The 15,960-nt window shown below is 43.5% G+C and overlaps 1 protein-coding gene and 1 long non-coding RNA gene across 5 annotated transcripts in view; one reads left to right on the forward strand and one right to left on the reverse strand.

The window, feature by feature from the left end:
* LOC148684743 (uncharacterized) overlaps positions 1 to 15,960 on the forward strand; it is a 617,223-nt gene that overhangs the window by 438,836 nt on the left and 162,427 nt on the right. The gene's annotated exons all lie outside the window — the stretch shown is intronic.
* Positions 1 to 15,960, reverse strand: part of CDH10 (cadherin 10) — a 129,394-nt gene that overhangs the window by 71,820 nt on the left and 41,614 nt on the right. For all 4 annotated transcript variants that reach the window (XM_035125727.3, XM_088675108.1, XM_035125731.3 and 1 more), the window contains one exon: positions 7,493 to 7,868. In XM_035125727.3, coding sequence (XP_034981618.1) covers positions 7,493 to 7,723 — 231 coding nt within the window. In that variant the 5' untranslated portion in view covers positions 7,724 to 7,868. The remainder of the gene's footprint in view (positions 1 to 7,492; positions 7,869 to 15,960) is intronic.

Below are 15,960 nucleotides of genomic sequence, written 5' to 3' on the forward strand. Positions count from 1 at the left end.
GATCCTGCCAAGACTTGATCACACACTGTCAAGAGAAGGGGTGAGGATTTAGCTCATCCTTCCAACTGGAGCTCTGAATGCTAAACATCTGTGAGGAACATGGTTTTCAAGTATTCTAGTGGCTGAATAGTCTGGTTCTGTCATGAAACAAGAAGGGTTTGGATTTGATATCCCCCTTTATCACTACCCTAAGGAGTCTCAAAGTGGCTAACATTCTCCTTTCCCTTCCTCCCCCACAACAAACACTCTGTGAGGTGAGTGGGGCTGAGAGACTTCAAAGAAGTGTAACTAGCCCAAGGTCACCCAGCAGCTGCATGTGGAAGAGTGGAGACGTGAACCCGGTTCCCCAGATTACGAGTCTACCGCTCTTAACCACTACACCACACTGGCAAAGCAACTTTCTTCAGGCAGCAGGAGAGGGGAGATAGAGGAAGGCAAGAATGATGTCAGACTACCACAGCAATTTTTTAAAAAAAACTTTTCAGGGGGCACTATTTGGATGTCTCTTTGGGAATGAAAATGTCCGGGGCATGTGCTCAATATTGAGCTAAGAGGACAGCCTAGAATACATGAAACGTTCCCCAGAATAACAGTGTCTGGAAGAATTGGTGGTCTGAGAAAGCTGTTTTCAGAGATGCATATCGCCCGTTGCTGGTATTATCTAGAAACCGAATGAGCTTCTAAAAAAAACCACCCCAGCATTCCTCAAACACCTTGTTTGAAAACCATTGGATTAGGACATGAATGCAAGGATATGGTCTAGCAAAAAACATTTTGCACAGTCCTCAAATCCATTTGCACATATCAGTTTGCATCGGGAGCGGACAGTGTAGTGTGTGGGGGTACTCATCTGAACTCTTGACAGCCGAATCACCGCTGCTTACAGGAAAGAAGAGGGAGAGGGGCCAAACAGCAGGGAGGTTGGCGCAGTGCAAATGCACCAGCAGAGCCAGCCTGATATTTCTGCTACTGCATCAGAACTGCACCGCCCTTCCTGACACCTCCCCACCTCCAGGTTAGCAACAGTGCTTAGTCGTTGATGGTGGTGATTTTATTATTTGAACCCTGCCCATCTGACTGGGTTGCCCCAGCCTTTTCAGGCAGCTTCCGGCAAAATATAAAAACACTAGATAAAACATCAAACATTAAAAAATTCCCCTATACGGGACTGCCTTCAGATGTCTTCTAAAAGTTGTGTAATTCTTTATCTCCTTGACATCTGATGGGAGGGCGTTCCACAGGGTGGGCACCACTACCGAGAAGACCCTCTGCCTGGTTCCCTTTAACCTCACTTCTCACAGTGAGGGATCTACCTGAAAACCCCTTGTGTTGTTTCCTTATTGTTCCATGAGTTGGTGGTGTCCAATGTGAGCATTGTGCATATGCGCATTCACCCACAAAAAACAGTCATGATGTGATTTCATCATCAATGATTCCTCGTTGCACAGTAACTTAGACTGCACTCCAATACACAGGAATGTACCCTAGTGAACTCAGTGGGCTTTTACTTCTCAGTAGATGTGCAAAAGATTAAGTCACAAAACAAATAAATGATGGGATTGCATGATGACAACAATTGTCCTTTGTGTGGTCATTGCATTCAACTTCCTTATATTTGTCTGCAGGAAAGTGCCCAGTAGTCTCAACAAAGTTTGGGGAGGAAAAACAAACAAATGAACCCCAAAGATTGACAAGGCTTTTCCATATACAGTTAGTTTGGTATCCAAAAATCTAGCCAGGGAAATGATGGGGATAATTTGCAAAGCATCCTTAAAAAGAACTACTGGTAACAAAGGCAAGTGCAACTGACTTTCAGGGTTGGTGTGTTGTGTGACAAGCACACAGAGTGCAATGAGATTGAGTGGGAGGGGGGAGGCTCGGTTAATTTCATTGTACACAGATTGTACATTGACAATAAAGGCATTATATTTCTAAATAATTGTTAATAAATGAAGCCCTCAGCCAAAAGCTTTTGTTTCTTGTTATTTTTCCTCAAAGTGAAATCCATGCAACCAAGTTTCTGAAAGAAGCTGCAAACAGCCAAATAGGAAGAATAAGTTAGTCAACTTTAGCTCTTGGGTAGGAAGTGTTGATCAGAATTGTTGATTACTAACACTGACTTTCACTTACAAATAAGCTGTGGCCTTTGAGAATTTTGCCGCTATCTAGTGCCATGTTCCTTTGGTGTTAATGAATGAGAAACGTTCGGCTTCCTTTCTTCTTCCTTGCACCCCAGTGCCTCATTATCTCTGAATATGCTTTATAGATGGGAAACTGAAGCCTTCTTGTAGAACACTTACAAACACATTAACACTTCCACACAATATGTTATCCTTTAGGCACTCCTGTGGTTAGTTCTATTACATTTGTGGGAATCCTCCCCAAGGGTCCTTGGCTTCATTGGCCTCATTGGACATGTTAAAGCTGTCAAACATGAACTCCACTCAATTGTGGTGAGAGATGGCTTGGATTTTGCAACCATCCCTAGGAGTAAGTGTGGCTCACTAAAGGAGTAAGCCACATTGTGATCTTCTGGCAGGGCAAAAATAAGGAAGATGTTATAAGAAGAAAACGGCTCAAATTCCTTGCATGGGCCAAGTTAAGGCTTGTATTTTCTACCTCCTATGCCTATATTATCCAATTGTTTTATAGTGCATAGTTTAACAATATATTTAAGATCAAAGTACAGTGGTACCTTGGTTCCTGAATGGTTTAGTTAACAAACAAATCGGCTCCTGAAAGCCGCGAACCCGGAAGTAAGTGTTTGGGTTTGCAAAGGTTTTTCAGAAGCCAAACGTCTGTTTCGGCTGTCGGAATTGTTTCTGGGGCCAATCAGCTAATCAGAATCCACGCCTTGGTTGTTGAACATTTCGGAATTCGAACGGACTTTCAGAATGGATTCAGTTTGAGAGCCAACGTACCACTGTACACATTTTGTATTCACACATTTTTTTTAAAGATCATGCTTTTGTTGGCCACTTGTATCTGAAGAAAAAGCCCGATTCTGGAAAGTGCTCCCTTACACAGATCAGGGCTCCACTGCTGTTACCTGCTGAAAATCCTTCCTCTAGCAGCTGTTCACCCTCAAAGGTGTTTTGAACATTGTCAGATCTTATGTTTTAGCTCTGGAGTGCTTTTTATGAGCTTCCTTAGCCAAAGAGGACAAAATGATTTCCCCCCCCCCCCATTCAATTTGGCCTATCTGAATTAATAAAGCATATGTAATATGGCATGTTACATTACATTATGTGAGGTTATTTGAGTTGAGTGTCTGTTATGGAGCAAAGCAACATAATGCAATGTGGATGTTTAGTCAGGGTAATGTGGCATAAATGGAATGCTTTCAGGACAGCTTCCACTGTTATATGACTTATTGCAAATCCATATTTATCTATTTTTCTTCCCTTCCAAGGGAATCTGCTGCTTATCAAAAGGCATAAAATATAATATCTCCATTCATAGATGCAAAAATATTGTGCTAATTAAAAACAGAGATGAACGGTTTGAGGAAGGAGAGATCTCCTGTTTCAAATGCCAGAGTTTGAATGCGCTTGAATAACCTCAGCTAGAAAATTTGCACAGGAGCACAAAGCCTTCTGGCTATCCCTGAATGGCTCCGAATGAGTCGCTGATGATGAGAATGGCACACTAATTTGTAGGCATAGATCTGTGTGAATAGCTCCCCCAACTATTTGAATTGTTTTGTGGTCTAGTGGCCCTATACCAAAACACAATTCCCTGGAAGTTTTCTACTAATCTCATTGGGGCTGAAATCCAACTGCATGTAGGTTTGAAACATGAATCTACTCGAACTCAGCAAAAATAGTGACAAATGTGCACAAAGCCAGGCAGCAAGTCCACTATAATAACTAATTCTGATCTTTGTGTTGAGTCTACGCAGCTGAGCAACAGACCCAATATATGAAAAAGAGAACACCACTGTTTTAGCCAGACAGTCTTCATCAAGAGCTGCTAACATGGTTAGGATCAGGCTATAGGAGCATGAAAGTGGGACCCAGGTGGCTCTGTGGGTTAAACCACTGAGCCTAGGGCTTGCTGATCAGAAGGTCAGCGGTTCGAATCCCTGTGGCGGGGTGAGCTCCCGTTGCTCGGTCCCAGCTCCTGCCAACCTAGCAGTTTGAAAGCACGTCAAAATGAAAGTAGATAAATAGGAACCGCTACAGCGGGAAGGTAAACGGCGTTTCCATGTGCTGCTCTGGTTCACCAGAAGTGGCTTTGTCATGCTGGCCACATGACCTGGAAACTATACGCCGGCTCCCTCGGCCAATAATGCGAGATGAGCGCGCAACCCCAGAGTCGGTCACGACTGGACCTAATGGTCAGGGGTCCCTTTACATTTACCTTTATAGGAGCATGAAATATGTTCAAACCTGTTCTTGGATTTTTATTATTATTATTAAAAAAGAAAAGACTTGTCATTTCTTCCCCTGAAATATCCTTTTGCCAATGTGTGTAGAGATTTCTCTAGATATTATATTATATAATTACGCCATCAATATTCTCTGCATAATGCTGGGACCCAGTCCTTCTATTTGATTCCAGATAGGTATTCTAAATATCAAAGGAGTTCCATCCAGTGCTATTATTCTAGATAAAGAGGTGCTGGAGCTCACTATGAACTTCTCCCTTGTTCTCAAAGATTGGCAATGGTGCCCACCTGAGAGGTGCCGGAGCTGAGCTCTGGTGAGTTTTGGCTGAAAGAAATCCCTTGTTCCCACAGTCCCATAGATTCCTCTCCTAGATTTCATGATGCTATAATTATGGCCCTGAGGGCAGATTATGGTTGCTTCAAGAAATGCACCCTCATAGGGCACACAAGAAACTCACAAGTGTTTGTGCGCATTTATACTGTAACATTGGAAGTGGTTTCTCTTAGATCTTCCTGATAGCGATATGCAAGAGTCATCTCCAAAATCTAGGGATTTATCCATAGGGAAGATACACACGGCCACTTCTGACATAGAATCACTCACGTATCATCTATGAGTGTTTCCAAGCATGGATTTTATCTGACATTCTACTATGGAAGATTACGCACTGACAGGACTTCGGGTAACGTAAGCTACAGGCCTCTCCGCACTTCTAGTGTAGTAGTTTTCAGACTTTCTCCTCCAGCAAACCCTTTCCAGATTGACTCACCCAATCAGATATCGCTAAATGTACTGCACAGAAAAACAAGCATATTGCTGAGAATTATGGAGGTGCTCACTGAGATCACAGGAGCGAACTCCTAGGGGCCGAGGTCCCTTCACCCCACAATAAAACATTTGAGGAGGCTGCCCGCCCCAAGTTGATGGACATTGCCATTTAAATGGTGTGTGCACACCACGTCATGTGCTCAGTTATATCAGGTGGGGCTTACTTGGGCCCCCCAATATTTTTTTCAAGTTGGTACCCCTGACTGACCTCATGAGGGACAATGTCCAGGTCTGTTCAGCCTCAAATCAAACTTTGATTTGATTAAGAATGAACCTGTCAGGGCGGTTGCTGGCTACCCTCGAGCAACGACACTCCAAACCATCTTGTCTTTAGTACTTTTATTGTGAAAGTTATTTACAAGGCAAGAGCTTCATGAAAACATGTCTACTCAGTACTATCAGATTCTCCCAATGGCGCTTTTTGGCTCCTCCCCCAGCAGAGTAGTTTGGGGACCCCAAATCTCCTCCTCCTGCGTTTGCGAGCCACTGATCGCCTCAGTTCCGGGGTGAATTTGAAAGGACGCCCCTCTGCTGTTTCGCCGCTGGAACTCTCTGCTGGCCCCTCCTTCCTTGCTTATATCACAGGCAGCAGGTAGGGCTCTTGTATGCTGCCTGAGCCCTGGCCTGCTCCGCTCACTTCCTCCTTCCTGTCTCCTGTCCCTCCACTGTTGTCCGAGCCATTCGAAGAGCTGGATTTCATGGGGGGGTGGCTGTTCCCTGTAAGCCCACCCCCTTTCAGAACCCTACAGCATACCATGTACAGGTGAAACTCGTAAAATTCGGAAAGTGCATTTATTTCAGTAATGCAACTTAAAAGGTGAAACCAATATATGAGATAGATGCATGACATGCAAAGCAAGATACATCAAGCCTTTAAAGGTAAAGGTAAAGGGACCCCTGACCATTAGGTCCAGTCGTGACCGACTCTGGGGTTGCGGTGCTCATCTCGCATTATTGGCTGAGGGAGCCAGCGTACAGCTTCCAGGTCATGTGGCCAGCATGACAAAGCCACTTCTGGCAAACCAGAGCCGCACACGGAAACACCGTTTACCTTCCCGCTGTATTTATCTACTTGCACTTTGACGTGCTTTCGAACTGCTAGGTTGGCAGGAGCTGGGACCAAGCAATGGGAGCTCACCCCGTCGCAGGGATTCGAACCGCCGACCTTCTGATCAGCAAGCCCTAGGCTCTGTGGTTTAACCCACAGCACCATTATTTGTTGTAATTGCAATTATTTGTTGTTAGGCGGGTCAATTTTAAATGGAATGTAATTAATGAAATGTAATGGCGATGTTTATTTTTGTATTATTGTAACTATTTGTTTTATTACTGTGGAATTTCCAAAAGAAAGCATTTGTAAATTTAAAAGAAAAATTAAAAATAATAAGTTGCATTACTGAAATAAATGCACTTTTCGACGATATTCTAATTTTCCGAGTTTCACCTGTATTTGTTTGTGGCCTGTTCATTGCAGGGTAATCGATAGCCACCGTTTATGAAAGTCTGGGTAATTAATTTTCCAAGGAACCCCATCAGGGCTTTCCTAGTGTATGGCATGCTGTCATAATGGAGTGGTAGGGATGATGTCAGCTGCTACACAAATTTTCACACTTGGGGAAGATTTAATGAATTTAGGTCACTTGCAATTTGGCTACAGGTATTAAATCACTGAAATGGCCACCTACTGCAGCCAGAGTTTGTGATACATAAGTAATACTTAGGATAGGGTCCTATAAAAATCCTTGGAAATCTATAGTACTACACCAGAGCTGCAATTTTCTTTCAAACCAGGCGAAAGTACTTGAGAACAAAGCTTTGTCCTTTTTTAGGTCTATGCAACTGAACATAAAACTCTTTCACTCATGAAATTACTAATCCAAATTTTCACTTCATGTTAAAAAAAGGGGGTTGTTAGCAAGGGTCACCTTTTTCATCAGAGGAAAAGTCAATGTTGGTAGATGAAGGGTAGTTGGTGTTCCAGAGGAAGGTGTACAAACTATAAAATATAAGTCATACTCAAAAATGCTTTTTGTATACAAAAATCAAATCAACAAATTCAGAAATGCAAAAATCACACGATTTTTAATCCACATTAGATAAATGTGTGTTTCAATCCAATACTCCCATTTCTAAAGCTTTTGGTTTTATTTTTTTTCAACAGAACAAACAAAAGGTCTCTATATATTTGAGAATGAAGTCCTCAAAGATAATTTCCTACCATTAAATCACTGCAATGCATAAGAAGAATAGGAGAAGATATACATATTGCCTACCTTGCCTACATATTGGTTATCCGAGCCGGTATATTCCTCCAGCAAGAAGAACTGGTTCCACATCCAGCCTCGCTTCTGGCGGTGCAGAGCTTTTCCTTCATTCCCTATTCCACGTGCAGCAAAACTTTTGGGCTGCTGGTCTGTAGTCCTGCTGAATACCATTGCTGTTAAGCAGGGGTGGAGCAGGCACACCCAGAGTAGTACCACCAGCAAGCCTTGTTGTATTATCATCGTTCTCCTCTGCTGACTGTTTTCTCAAGTGCCTTTGGCTTCAAGTTGGACAGTTTGCCTTCAACTGAGCTCTAGATAGTCTTCAGTGGAACGTGAAGCCAAGCTGTTTATACCAGCTCATCCCTCGTCTGGGCATATCCAAAATCTTAAAAGGAAACAGCGAGAGAGAAAGAGAGAGAGAGAGAGAGTGCAATACAGTTACATATATATAATTGCAGGCTAAAAGTGTTCCCTTTGTTTGCATTAGATTTCACATTGTTCCTGGCAGAATAGCTGTAAAATCTTACAGCAAATTGGTTAGCAAACAGCTGATGTGGCAAGTATAAAGGTTATCTAGAAATTGTCACCTAATCAGAGCTTGGTAAAATATATTCAGCATGAAATGCTTGGGGAAAATGAATTGTGCAGATAAACGTGTTTTCCTCTGCCCCTCATCAACTACCCTTACCTTTAACGTTTGTATTTAAGGTCTTTGAGAACATTCATCATGTAGACTAGGGGATCTGCACCATTGGCACTTAGATATTAAATACTGCAGTCCTTACTTGAAATGTTTTCCACCTGATTTGACTTACAAGTAACCCAGTGTTTTATTAATCTTGTTACCAAGAGGCACTTAAAGGCTAATGCAAAGGCCGCTTTTGAAACCACAGAAATGGTGGAATACTAGTTCCCCAGGGTGCTTTAAATGGCAAAAGAGGACATCATATGCATCGGAAGAAATACAACATGACAAGAAGCAAACTTTCTAATAGAGAGAGTTTCTGGGATGCAAAGTTCCAGCAAAACCCAACGCAGAATACAAAGCCAGTGTCAATGGAAGGACTAATGAAATGGAAGGTGGCCTCTTTTTCTTCTTCTTCTTTTTGCCACATTGGATATACAGGGTCAAGCGCTGCATCCCAAAGACATGTCTTTATTTGTTCCTAAAATATTTATTAGGAAATTATCAAATTGGAACTTGAACCTGTGCTCTCTTGTCTGTTAGCTTCTTTGGCAACGCTAGCTCACAATGGTAATAGAATCCCTAGAATGCAACTTCCTTTGCTAAAGTCAGGCTTAGTGGTCAATCAAACCTTTGGCAGCTGCCTATTGCTGAACTTCTTGTTGTACTATAGATAGGTTCTACGTGACTATGATACATTAATGGATGAACCTAAATTGAACAGATTTGCTCCATGCCCACCCAGGAGCCCTCCCTAAAAGCTGAAGCTCAACACTTCTCCCCATATCCCTTCCATAACTTTGGTTATCTTTGAGCTTGCATAGCCCAGCTGGGTAGAGCATGGTGCTGAAAATGCCAAGGTTCCAGGTTAATATATATATACCGTATTTGAATTTTCTGTTTTACATTTTAGAATATTCATTTAGCCAACATTAAAATATCAATGACTTCCCTTCTCCTTTCATTATTTATTAATATCTCCATTATTACATCCATCAAAATTTATTTACACTGTTGAATTTATCTTAATGTTGCCAACGTTTTCAAGTGTACACAGTTTCCCCCATACATTCAATAAACTCATTGCATTCTTCTTTAGTTGGGACCTTGCTCGTTTTCCATTTTGGGGCTAACAAAACACAGGCTGCAGTAGTGGCATACATAAATAACCTTTTGTGACACATTGAAATTTTTGTCTGAATTATCCCCAACAAAAAAGGACTCTGTGTTTTTTTTAAAGTACTTAATTTTTTAAAAAATTCATTATGAATTATTTCCCAATACTCTTTTACCCTTTTACAGGTCTACCACATATGAAAGAACGTACCCTCAGCCTCATTGCATCTCCAGCACTTATCTGATTCAGTCTTATACATCTTAGTAAGTCTACTCGGAGTTAAATACCATCGGTACATCATTTTCAGGTAGTTCTCCTTCAAGGAAGAACATCCTGTAAACTTCTGATCACTCTTCCAAAGTTTCCCCCAGAGATTGAAATCTATATTATGTCCTATATCTATTGCCCAATGTGTTATAGAGGCTTTGCCAAGCTTGTCTTTTGTTTCCCCCAATGTTGCAGGTTTGATCCCCATATGAGACAGCTGCATATCCCTGCCTTGTAAGGAGGCTGGACTAGATAATCCTTGGGGTCCCTTCCAACTCTACTATTCTATGATTCTCCCTTCTGATGGAAAAGCCATTTCCTCTTCCCGTGGAGATGACTTTGCGGGCTGGGAGCAAGCCCTCCCCACGCACATGGGGCGGGATAGCCCCTGCGCCATTGGTTGGTCCTCAGCCACATCTTCCTTAGGCCGTCCAACCCGGACTTTCCGGGGGCATGGCATGGGCTTTTTAAACTGCCCCTGGCTGAGGACTCACCCCTGTTTCCCCCCTGGTTGGTCAGTTCTCCCGCCCTCCCTTCCTTAGGTCAGGCTCTTTATTTCTTGACCTTGCTATGGACCTTGGTTGGTCGCCTTGGTTGTTCAAGGGGCCTGGCAGGAATTTTTTCCGCTTGGCAAATTTGCACCGGCCATTTGGTTTTTCGCCTACCTCATAGCGAATCATCACAACTTTGTAAGGTTTGGTGGTTAGGCATTGGAGTATTAGGTTGAAGGGGAGGGGAGGTAGTGGCCATCACCTACCCTTCCTAATTCAAGGGTATTCTGTTAAAGGAATCTGGGGGGTATGGTCTCTGTCCGAAGCCCCAGACGGGGGGGGGGGATCTAGGGGGCTAGGGCCATGGCACGACCCCTAGTGGTGACTCTTGGGGAGTTCCTAGTTGATGTGCATCAGCAGGGCTTGTCCTATTGGTGGTTAACCCTTCTAAGACTTCTGCAGGCAGGCAGGAGTCAGATATAGTCGTGTGATTTCCAATGCCTAAGCCAATACCACTCACATTCTGTAACCAATAAAGTTGTGGCCTTTTTTTGTCCATTAACCTAAAATACTGTTTCATGTGTCTTTATTCCACTTCCTGGATGGGTTTGGGACCTTGCCACACAAAGGAGGATTCACGGAAGCTTCTTCATCTCATTCCACTCTCAATGACCTAACACAGGGCCACAATTTAATATAGAGTTATATGAACTGTATTAAATTTAGGGCATCAAGCAGATACTCTCCAAAGTAATCCACTTTAACACCCCCTTTTGAATCAGATGAGGGAGTTATGCCCATTATTACAGTACTTCAAAAAGGGGGAAAAAGGAAAAAGGGAGGGGGTTTCTCCAATAATGAGCCATGAGGCTTGCCTTGACCGATTAACAATGCATACGCTTTGCAAATCGTTTTGTTCCCTAGAAATGAATTAGCAATCAGTAGACTCTGTAATTCTAAGTGCAAAGCCCTGACCTATATTACTTTATATCTACACAGAGTATTGGTTAGAAATTACTGCTATTTTATTTTTTTTAGAAATATGGTTTTGTGTTTTCCTGACTAACTCGCACTCGAATTTTCAATAGAATGTTTTGCAATGAGTTTAGTACCATAACCAAACCATGAAAACCACTTTGCTTGCTTTTATCATCATATTTTTTAAAGCAGTGTTTGTGAACCAAGGGGGAAGCCAACCCCAGAGAGAGGGCATACGAAAATCTAGCAGGGTGTGAGTGTTCCCCCCAGAAAGTGTAATATAAGTACAGTGGTACCTTGGTTCTCAAACTGTTCTGGAAGTCTGTTCCAAAACCAAAGCATTCCAAAACCAAGGTGCGCTTTCCCATAGAAAGTAATGCAAAATGGATTAATCTATTCCAGACTTTCAAAAACTACCCCTAAAACAGCAATTTAACATGATTTTTACTATCTATCACAGGGGTAGGCAACCTAAGGCCCATGGGCCAGATGCGGCCCCATTGCCTTCTCAATCTGGCCCACGGACGGTCCGGGAATCAGCATGTTTTTACATGAGTAGAATGTGTCCTTTTATTTAAAATGCATCTCTGGGTTATTTGTGGGGCATAGGAATATATAGTCCAGCCCACCACAAGGTCTGAGGGATGGTGGACCGGCCCACGGCTGAAAAAGGTTGCTGACCCCTGATCCAACAGGACCATTGATGCATAAAATGAAAGCAATAATGTACTGCAGACACACAATCAATCAATCAGTAGCTGAACTGGGTTCCACAGTAAAGAGAGAGAGAGAGAGAGAGAGAGAGAGAGAGAGAGAGAGAGAGAGAGAGAGATGCAAAAACAAAATGAAAAAAAAATAGCAAAAAAGACTCAAAACAGAAGTGTGGCACTCAAAAGTGGAGCACGTTCGGCTTCTGAAAACAGTTCGCAAACAGGAACACTTACTTCTGGGTCTGCAGTGTTTGGGTTCCAAGCTGTTTGAGTACCAAGGCATTTGAGAACCAAGGTACCACTGTATAAAAATGAATTCACAAATTTTCAATCCATTTGAAAATTCAAATGAAGTAATCTGGGGAGCCAGGTTTGAAGAGTGGGGATTATGTTAGCAAAAGGAGGCATGGCTTTAAAAGATTGAGAAACAGTGTTTTAGACAAATCAGAGGACATGCAATAGTAAGCTGGAAATCTACCTGGAAGAAATAAGAAAGGTGCACGTCAACCTGAGACAACTTCACCCTTCCTGGAGTTCCAGGAACTCTTCTTCCTGGAGCCAGTTTTGGACTATGGTCTGTGAAACCAGAGTTCAAAAATGCACTCAGCCACCAAGCTCACTGGGTGACCTCAGCCGTATTTATTGTGAGAATAAATGGGGAGGAGTACCATGTATGCCAGGGACACAGGTGGTGCTGTGGGTTAAACCACAGAGCCTAGGGCTTGCCGATCAGAAGGTCGGGAGTTTGAATTCCCGCGATGGGGTGAGCTCCTGTTGCTTGGTCCCTGCTCCTGCCAACCTAGCACCTCAAAAGCACGAAGTGCAAGTAGATAAATAGGTACTGCTCTGGCGGGAAGGTAAATGGCGTTTCCGTGCACTGCTCTGATTCGCCAGAAGCAGCTTAGTCATGCTGGCCATATGACCTGGAAGCTTTACACCAGCTTCCTCGGCCACAACCCCAGAGTCATCTGTGACTGGACCTAACGGTCAGAGGTCCCTTTACCTTTACCTTTACCATGTATGCCACCTCAAGGTCCTTGGCAGAAAAGTGGGATATAAACACAACAATAAATTAACATTGGAAACATATCATGATCTAAAAAGTAGGGGTAGCAGCTACCAGTCTTGGGTAAAAGGTAAAGGTAAAGGGGACTTCCGGTCCGTCGCGGCGGAGAGAAGGACGCAGGGACTTCTCGTGCCGAAGTCCCTGGCCTCGCGGAGGGGGGGGAAGTCCGCAGAGCGAGCGGACTCCCCGTAAAAACACCGGGTAGAGAGTCCCGGTGACTCACGCGCCCAGCGGCTGCTCCGTTTTGCGGATCCCCTGCTGCCCGAGAGCTCAATAGAGCGATCGAGAGCCGGCGGGGTGGAACCACGGGAGCCATTTTGGGCTATATCTTACCTCCGAGAAGCGAAGCTCCGAGTCCTGACCCGGCAAGCGGCGGATTCTTCCGAACAAAATTAAAGATTTCCATAAAGTAAGTGGAACGTTTATTTGGACTATAAAATCATTAATTGGGAAAATAGGAGAGACTTTAAAGAAACGGAAGTCGGTCTCTTCCTAATGGAAAACCGGGAGGCGTTTTAAATAAACTCAAGCCGAAAGAGAAAAAAGTTTCAGGGTAGGTGGACCCGAGAGAAAGAGAGACTTTTCTGAACCTTCCCAGCTCCCGAGTCCGGCACCCCTCGAGGTACAGCATTATCGAGGGGAAGAGTGCTTTGACAGCTGTCAAAAGCTGTCAAACTGTCAAAAGACCGGGTGGATTTTATCGTGCTGCTGTCAACAGTAAAAAATTGTTTGAAAGTGAGGCAGAACTATTTAATTTGGAATTAAGAGTGGATTTGTGATTGAGTTAAAGACAAAGGAAAAGAACAGCCAAAATGGAGTTGATCGTCTAACAGGAAGGAATTTTCCAGTACCCTTTGCTCCCTATCTCCTGTTTGTCTGCGGTTAAGAGAAGTATGAAAACAAAGTACTCTCGAGCCTTCCAGGACGCGGTGCTGAACTATCTACAAACATGGGAGGACATTTACAAGGAACGGCAACATCCCAATTTACCATCAGTTGAGGCTGAAGTCCAAGTTCAGGACTTAGAGGATAATTTGGACTTGGAGGTGGTGGAGTTTGAGACTGTGTGTGAGGAGAAACAACTTGATGAGAATTTGGAAGGGGACTTGGGCTATAAAAAAGATGTCTGGGATGAAGCAAAGCACGGATTTCAAAAGGAAGAGAAACAAGCAGAGCAAGAAAATGAGAAGATCAATGGAATTGAAGATCCTGGAGGGGTTAAAATGTTGAGTGGTGTTATTGAGGGATGGGAAAGACAGGGGCAGGGGGGGGACAAAGGCCTGGAGATGGAACTGGGAAAGAACAGGGGTGGGGTGAAAATTTTAGTTAAAAGGTTTTGTTTTGGCTTTTGAAAGACGGTTTTCGAAATCTTGGCTTGTCAATGGAAATGCTGATCCAATTGGGGGAAAAGACTTAGGGAGAAGGGATGGAGGGTAAAAAAAGGGAAAAAAATGCTGTACTTTCTGGAGGGTGTTAGAAGAATGGCTGAGGAAAGAATTTTTAGGTTAAATATTAATGTTTGTGAGTTCAGATAAGTGTCTGGGCAGAGAGCTGCCTATCCTCCTCTCCTTACTCTGAGATACCCAGTGGCAGGGGGTGCTCGGAGGGGGGAGGAGGGGGTGGAAGGAAACCCAGACGCAAATAATGGAACCTTGGAAGTGCTGTGCCCTGCGGGCTCCTCTTGTGGCAGGAGGGGGTCTGTGGGAGGATAGCATGGAAGAGGAGGAGGATTAAAGTTAATATTACAAGAATAAGATTTTGATTTGGAATAGGAAACCCGCCATAAGCAATTAGAGATTGTTAGGAAAACCAGAAGGAAGAGTATCGAGGAAGTCACAATTATAATGTTATGATAATAAGAATTGGGAATTTATAACCTTTCCCTATTGTTGATGTGTTGTTTGTATTTGTTTAAATATGCTTATGAAAGAGCTGGGGAAAACCAATCCTCAGAGCTCCTCCACTCCTGTCCCTTCAGTGGCAGGGGGGGGATGTGGGGGGAGGAGGGAGGGGGGAGGCTAAACCCAACTTACAATGGACCCCTTTGATTCTTAACGCACACGGGTACTACCGGTGGCAGAGGTGGACCGGTGGGTGGAGAGAAAATGAAGGGACAGTGTTATATTGTATGGTTTGTTTGTTTTGTCTGTATAAAATTAATAAAAAATATTTTTTAAAAAAGGTAAAGGTAAAGGGACCCCTGACCATTAGGTCCAGTCGTGACCGACTCTGGGGTTGCGCGCTCATCTCGTTTATTGGCCGAGGGAGCCGGCGTATAGCTTCCAGGTCATGTGGCCAGCATGACAAAGCCGCTTCTGGCAAACCAGAGCAGCACATGGAAACGCTGTTTACCTTCCCGCTGTATTTATCTTCCTATTTATCTACTTGCATTTTGACGTGCTTTCGAACTGCTAGGTTGGCAGGAGCTAGGACCAAGCAACAGGAGCTCACCCCGTCACAGGGATTCGAACCGCCGACCTTCTGATCAGCAAGCCCTAGGCTCAGTGGTTTAACCCACAGCGCCACCTGGCATTAAATTCTGGTTGGCATAGCTTCAGCTGCAGATATTAAAATAAACCAGAGTAGTTCTCATTGTATTCAGTCTCTCTCTCTCTCTCTCTCTCTCTCTCTCTCTCTCTCTCTCTCTCTCTCTCTCACACACACACACACACACACACACACACACACACACACACACGCACTCCTACACAGGTATTTACAAATTCATGCCAAAAAAAATTATTTGCACGCGTCTCAAAGAATGAACTACAAATTAGGAAGCTTCAGATCTTGCATCTGCAGTGAAGTTACTAGGTGGCTTTGGAGTCAACAGCCTCTGAATTGCCACAGCTTTCCCAACCCTATTATAATGCATGGGATAAATGCCAAGCATGATTGTGCTGCTGTGATACATACTGGACTGAATTCATGTTAACCGTACCCTTTTACTTCTTACCCGACTTATCTGTTGATTAAATACGAAAGTAGAGCTTCATGCATCATCTGAAAGTGACAGGGATATTCACACCAAAACTACTGAAAACAATGTGCATTTTTGCATAGACCAGAACTTACAGCAATGAGTCATTCAACTTAACGTCGAATTGTAAACGATTTGTCACCTTGTATAATGTGCAATTTTTAGGGAATCAACTGAGCCGTC

Source organism: Zootoca vivipara, chromosome 8 (assembly GCF_965207765.1).
Source record: "Zootoca vivipara chromosome 8, rZooViv2.hap1.1, whole genome shotgun sequence".
Taxonomy (NCBI): domain Eukaryota; kingdom Metazoa; phylum Chordata; class Lepidosauria; order Squamata; family Lacertidae; genus Zootoca; species Zootoca vivipara.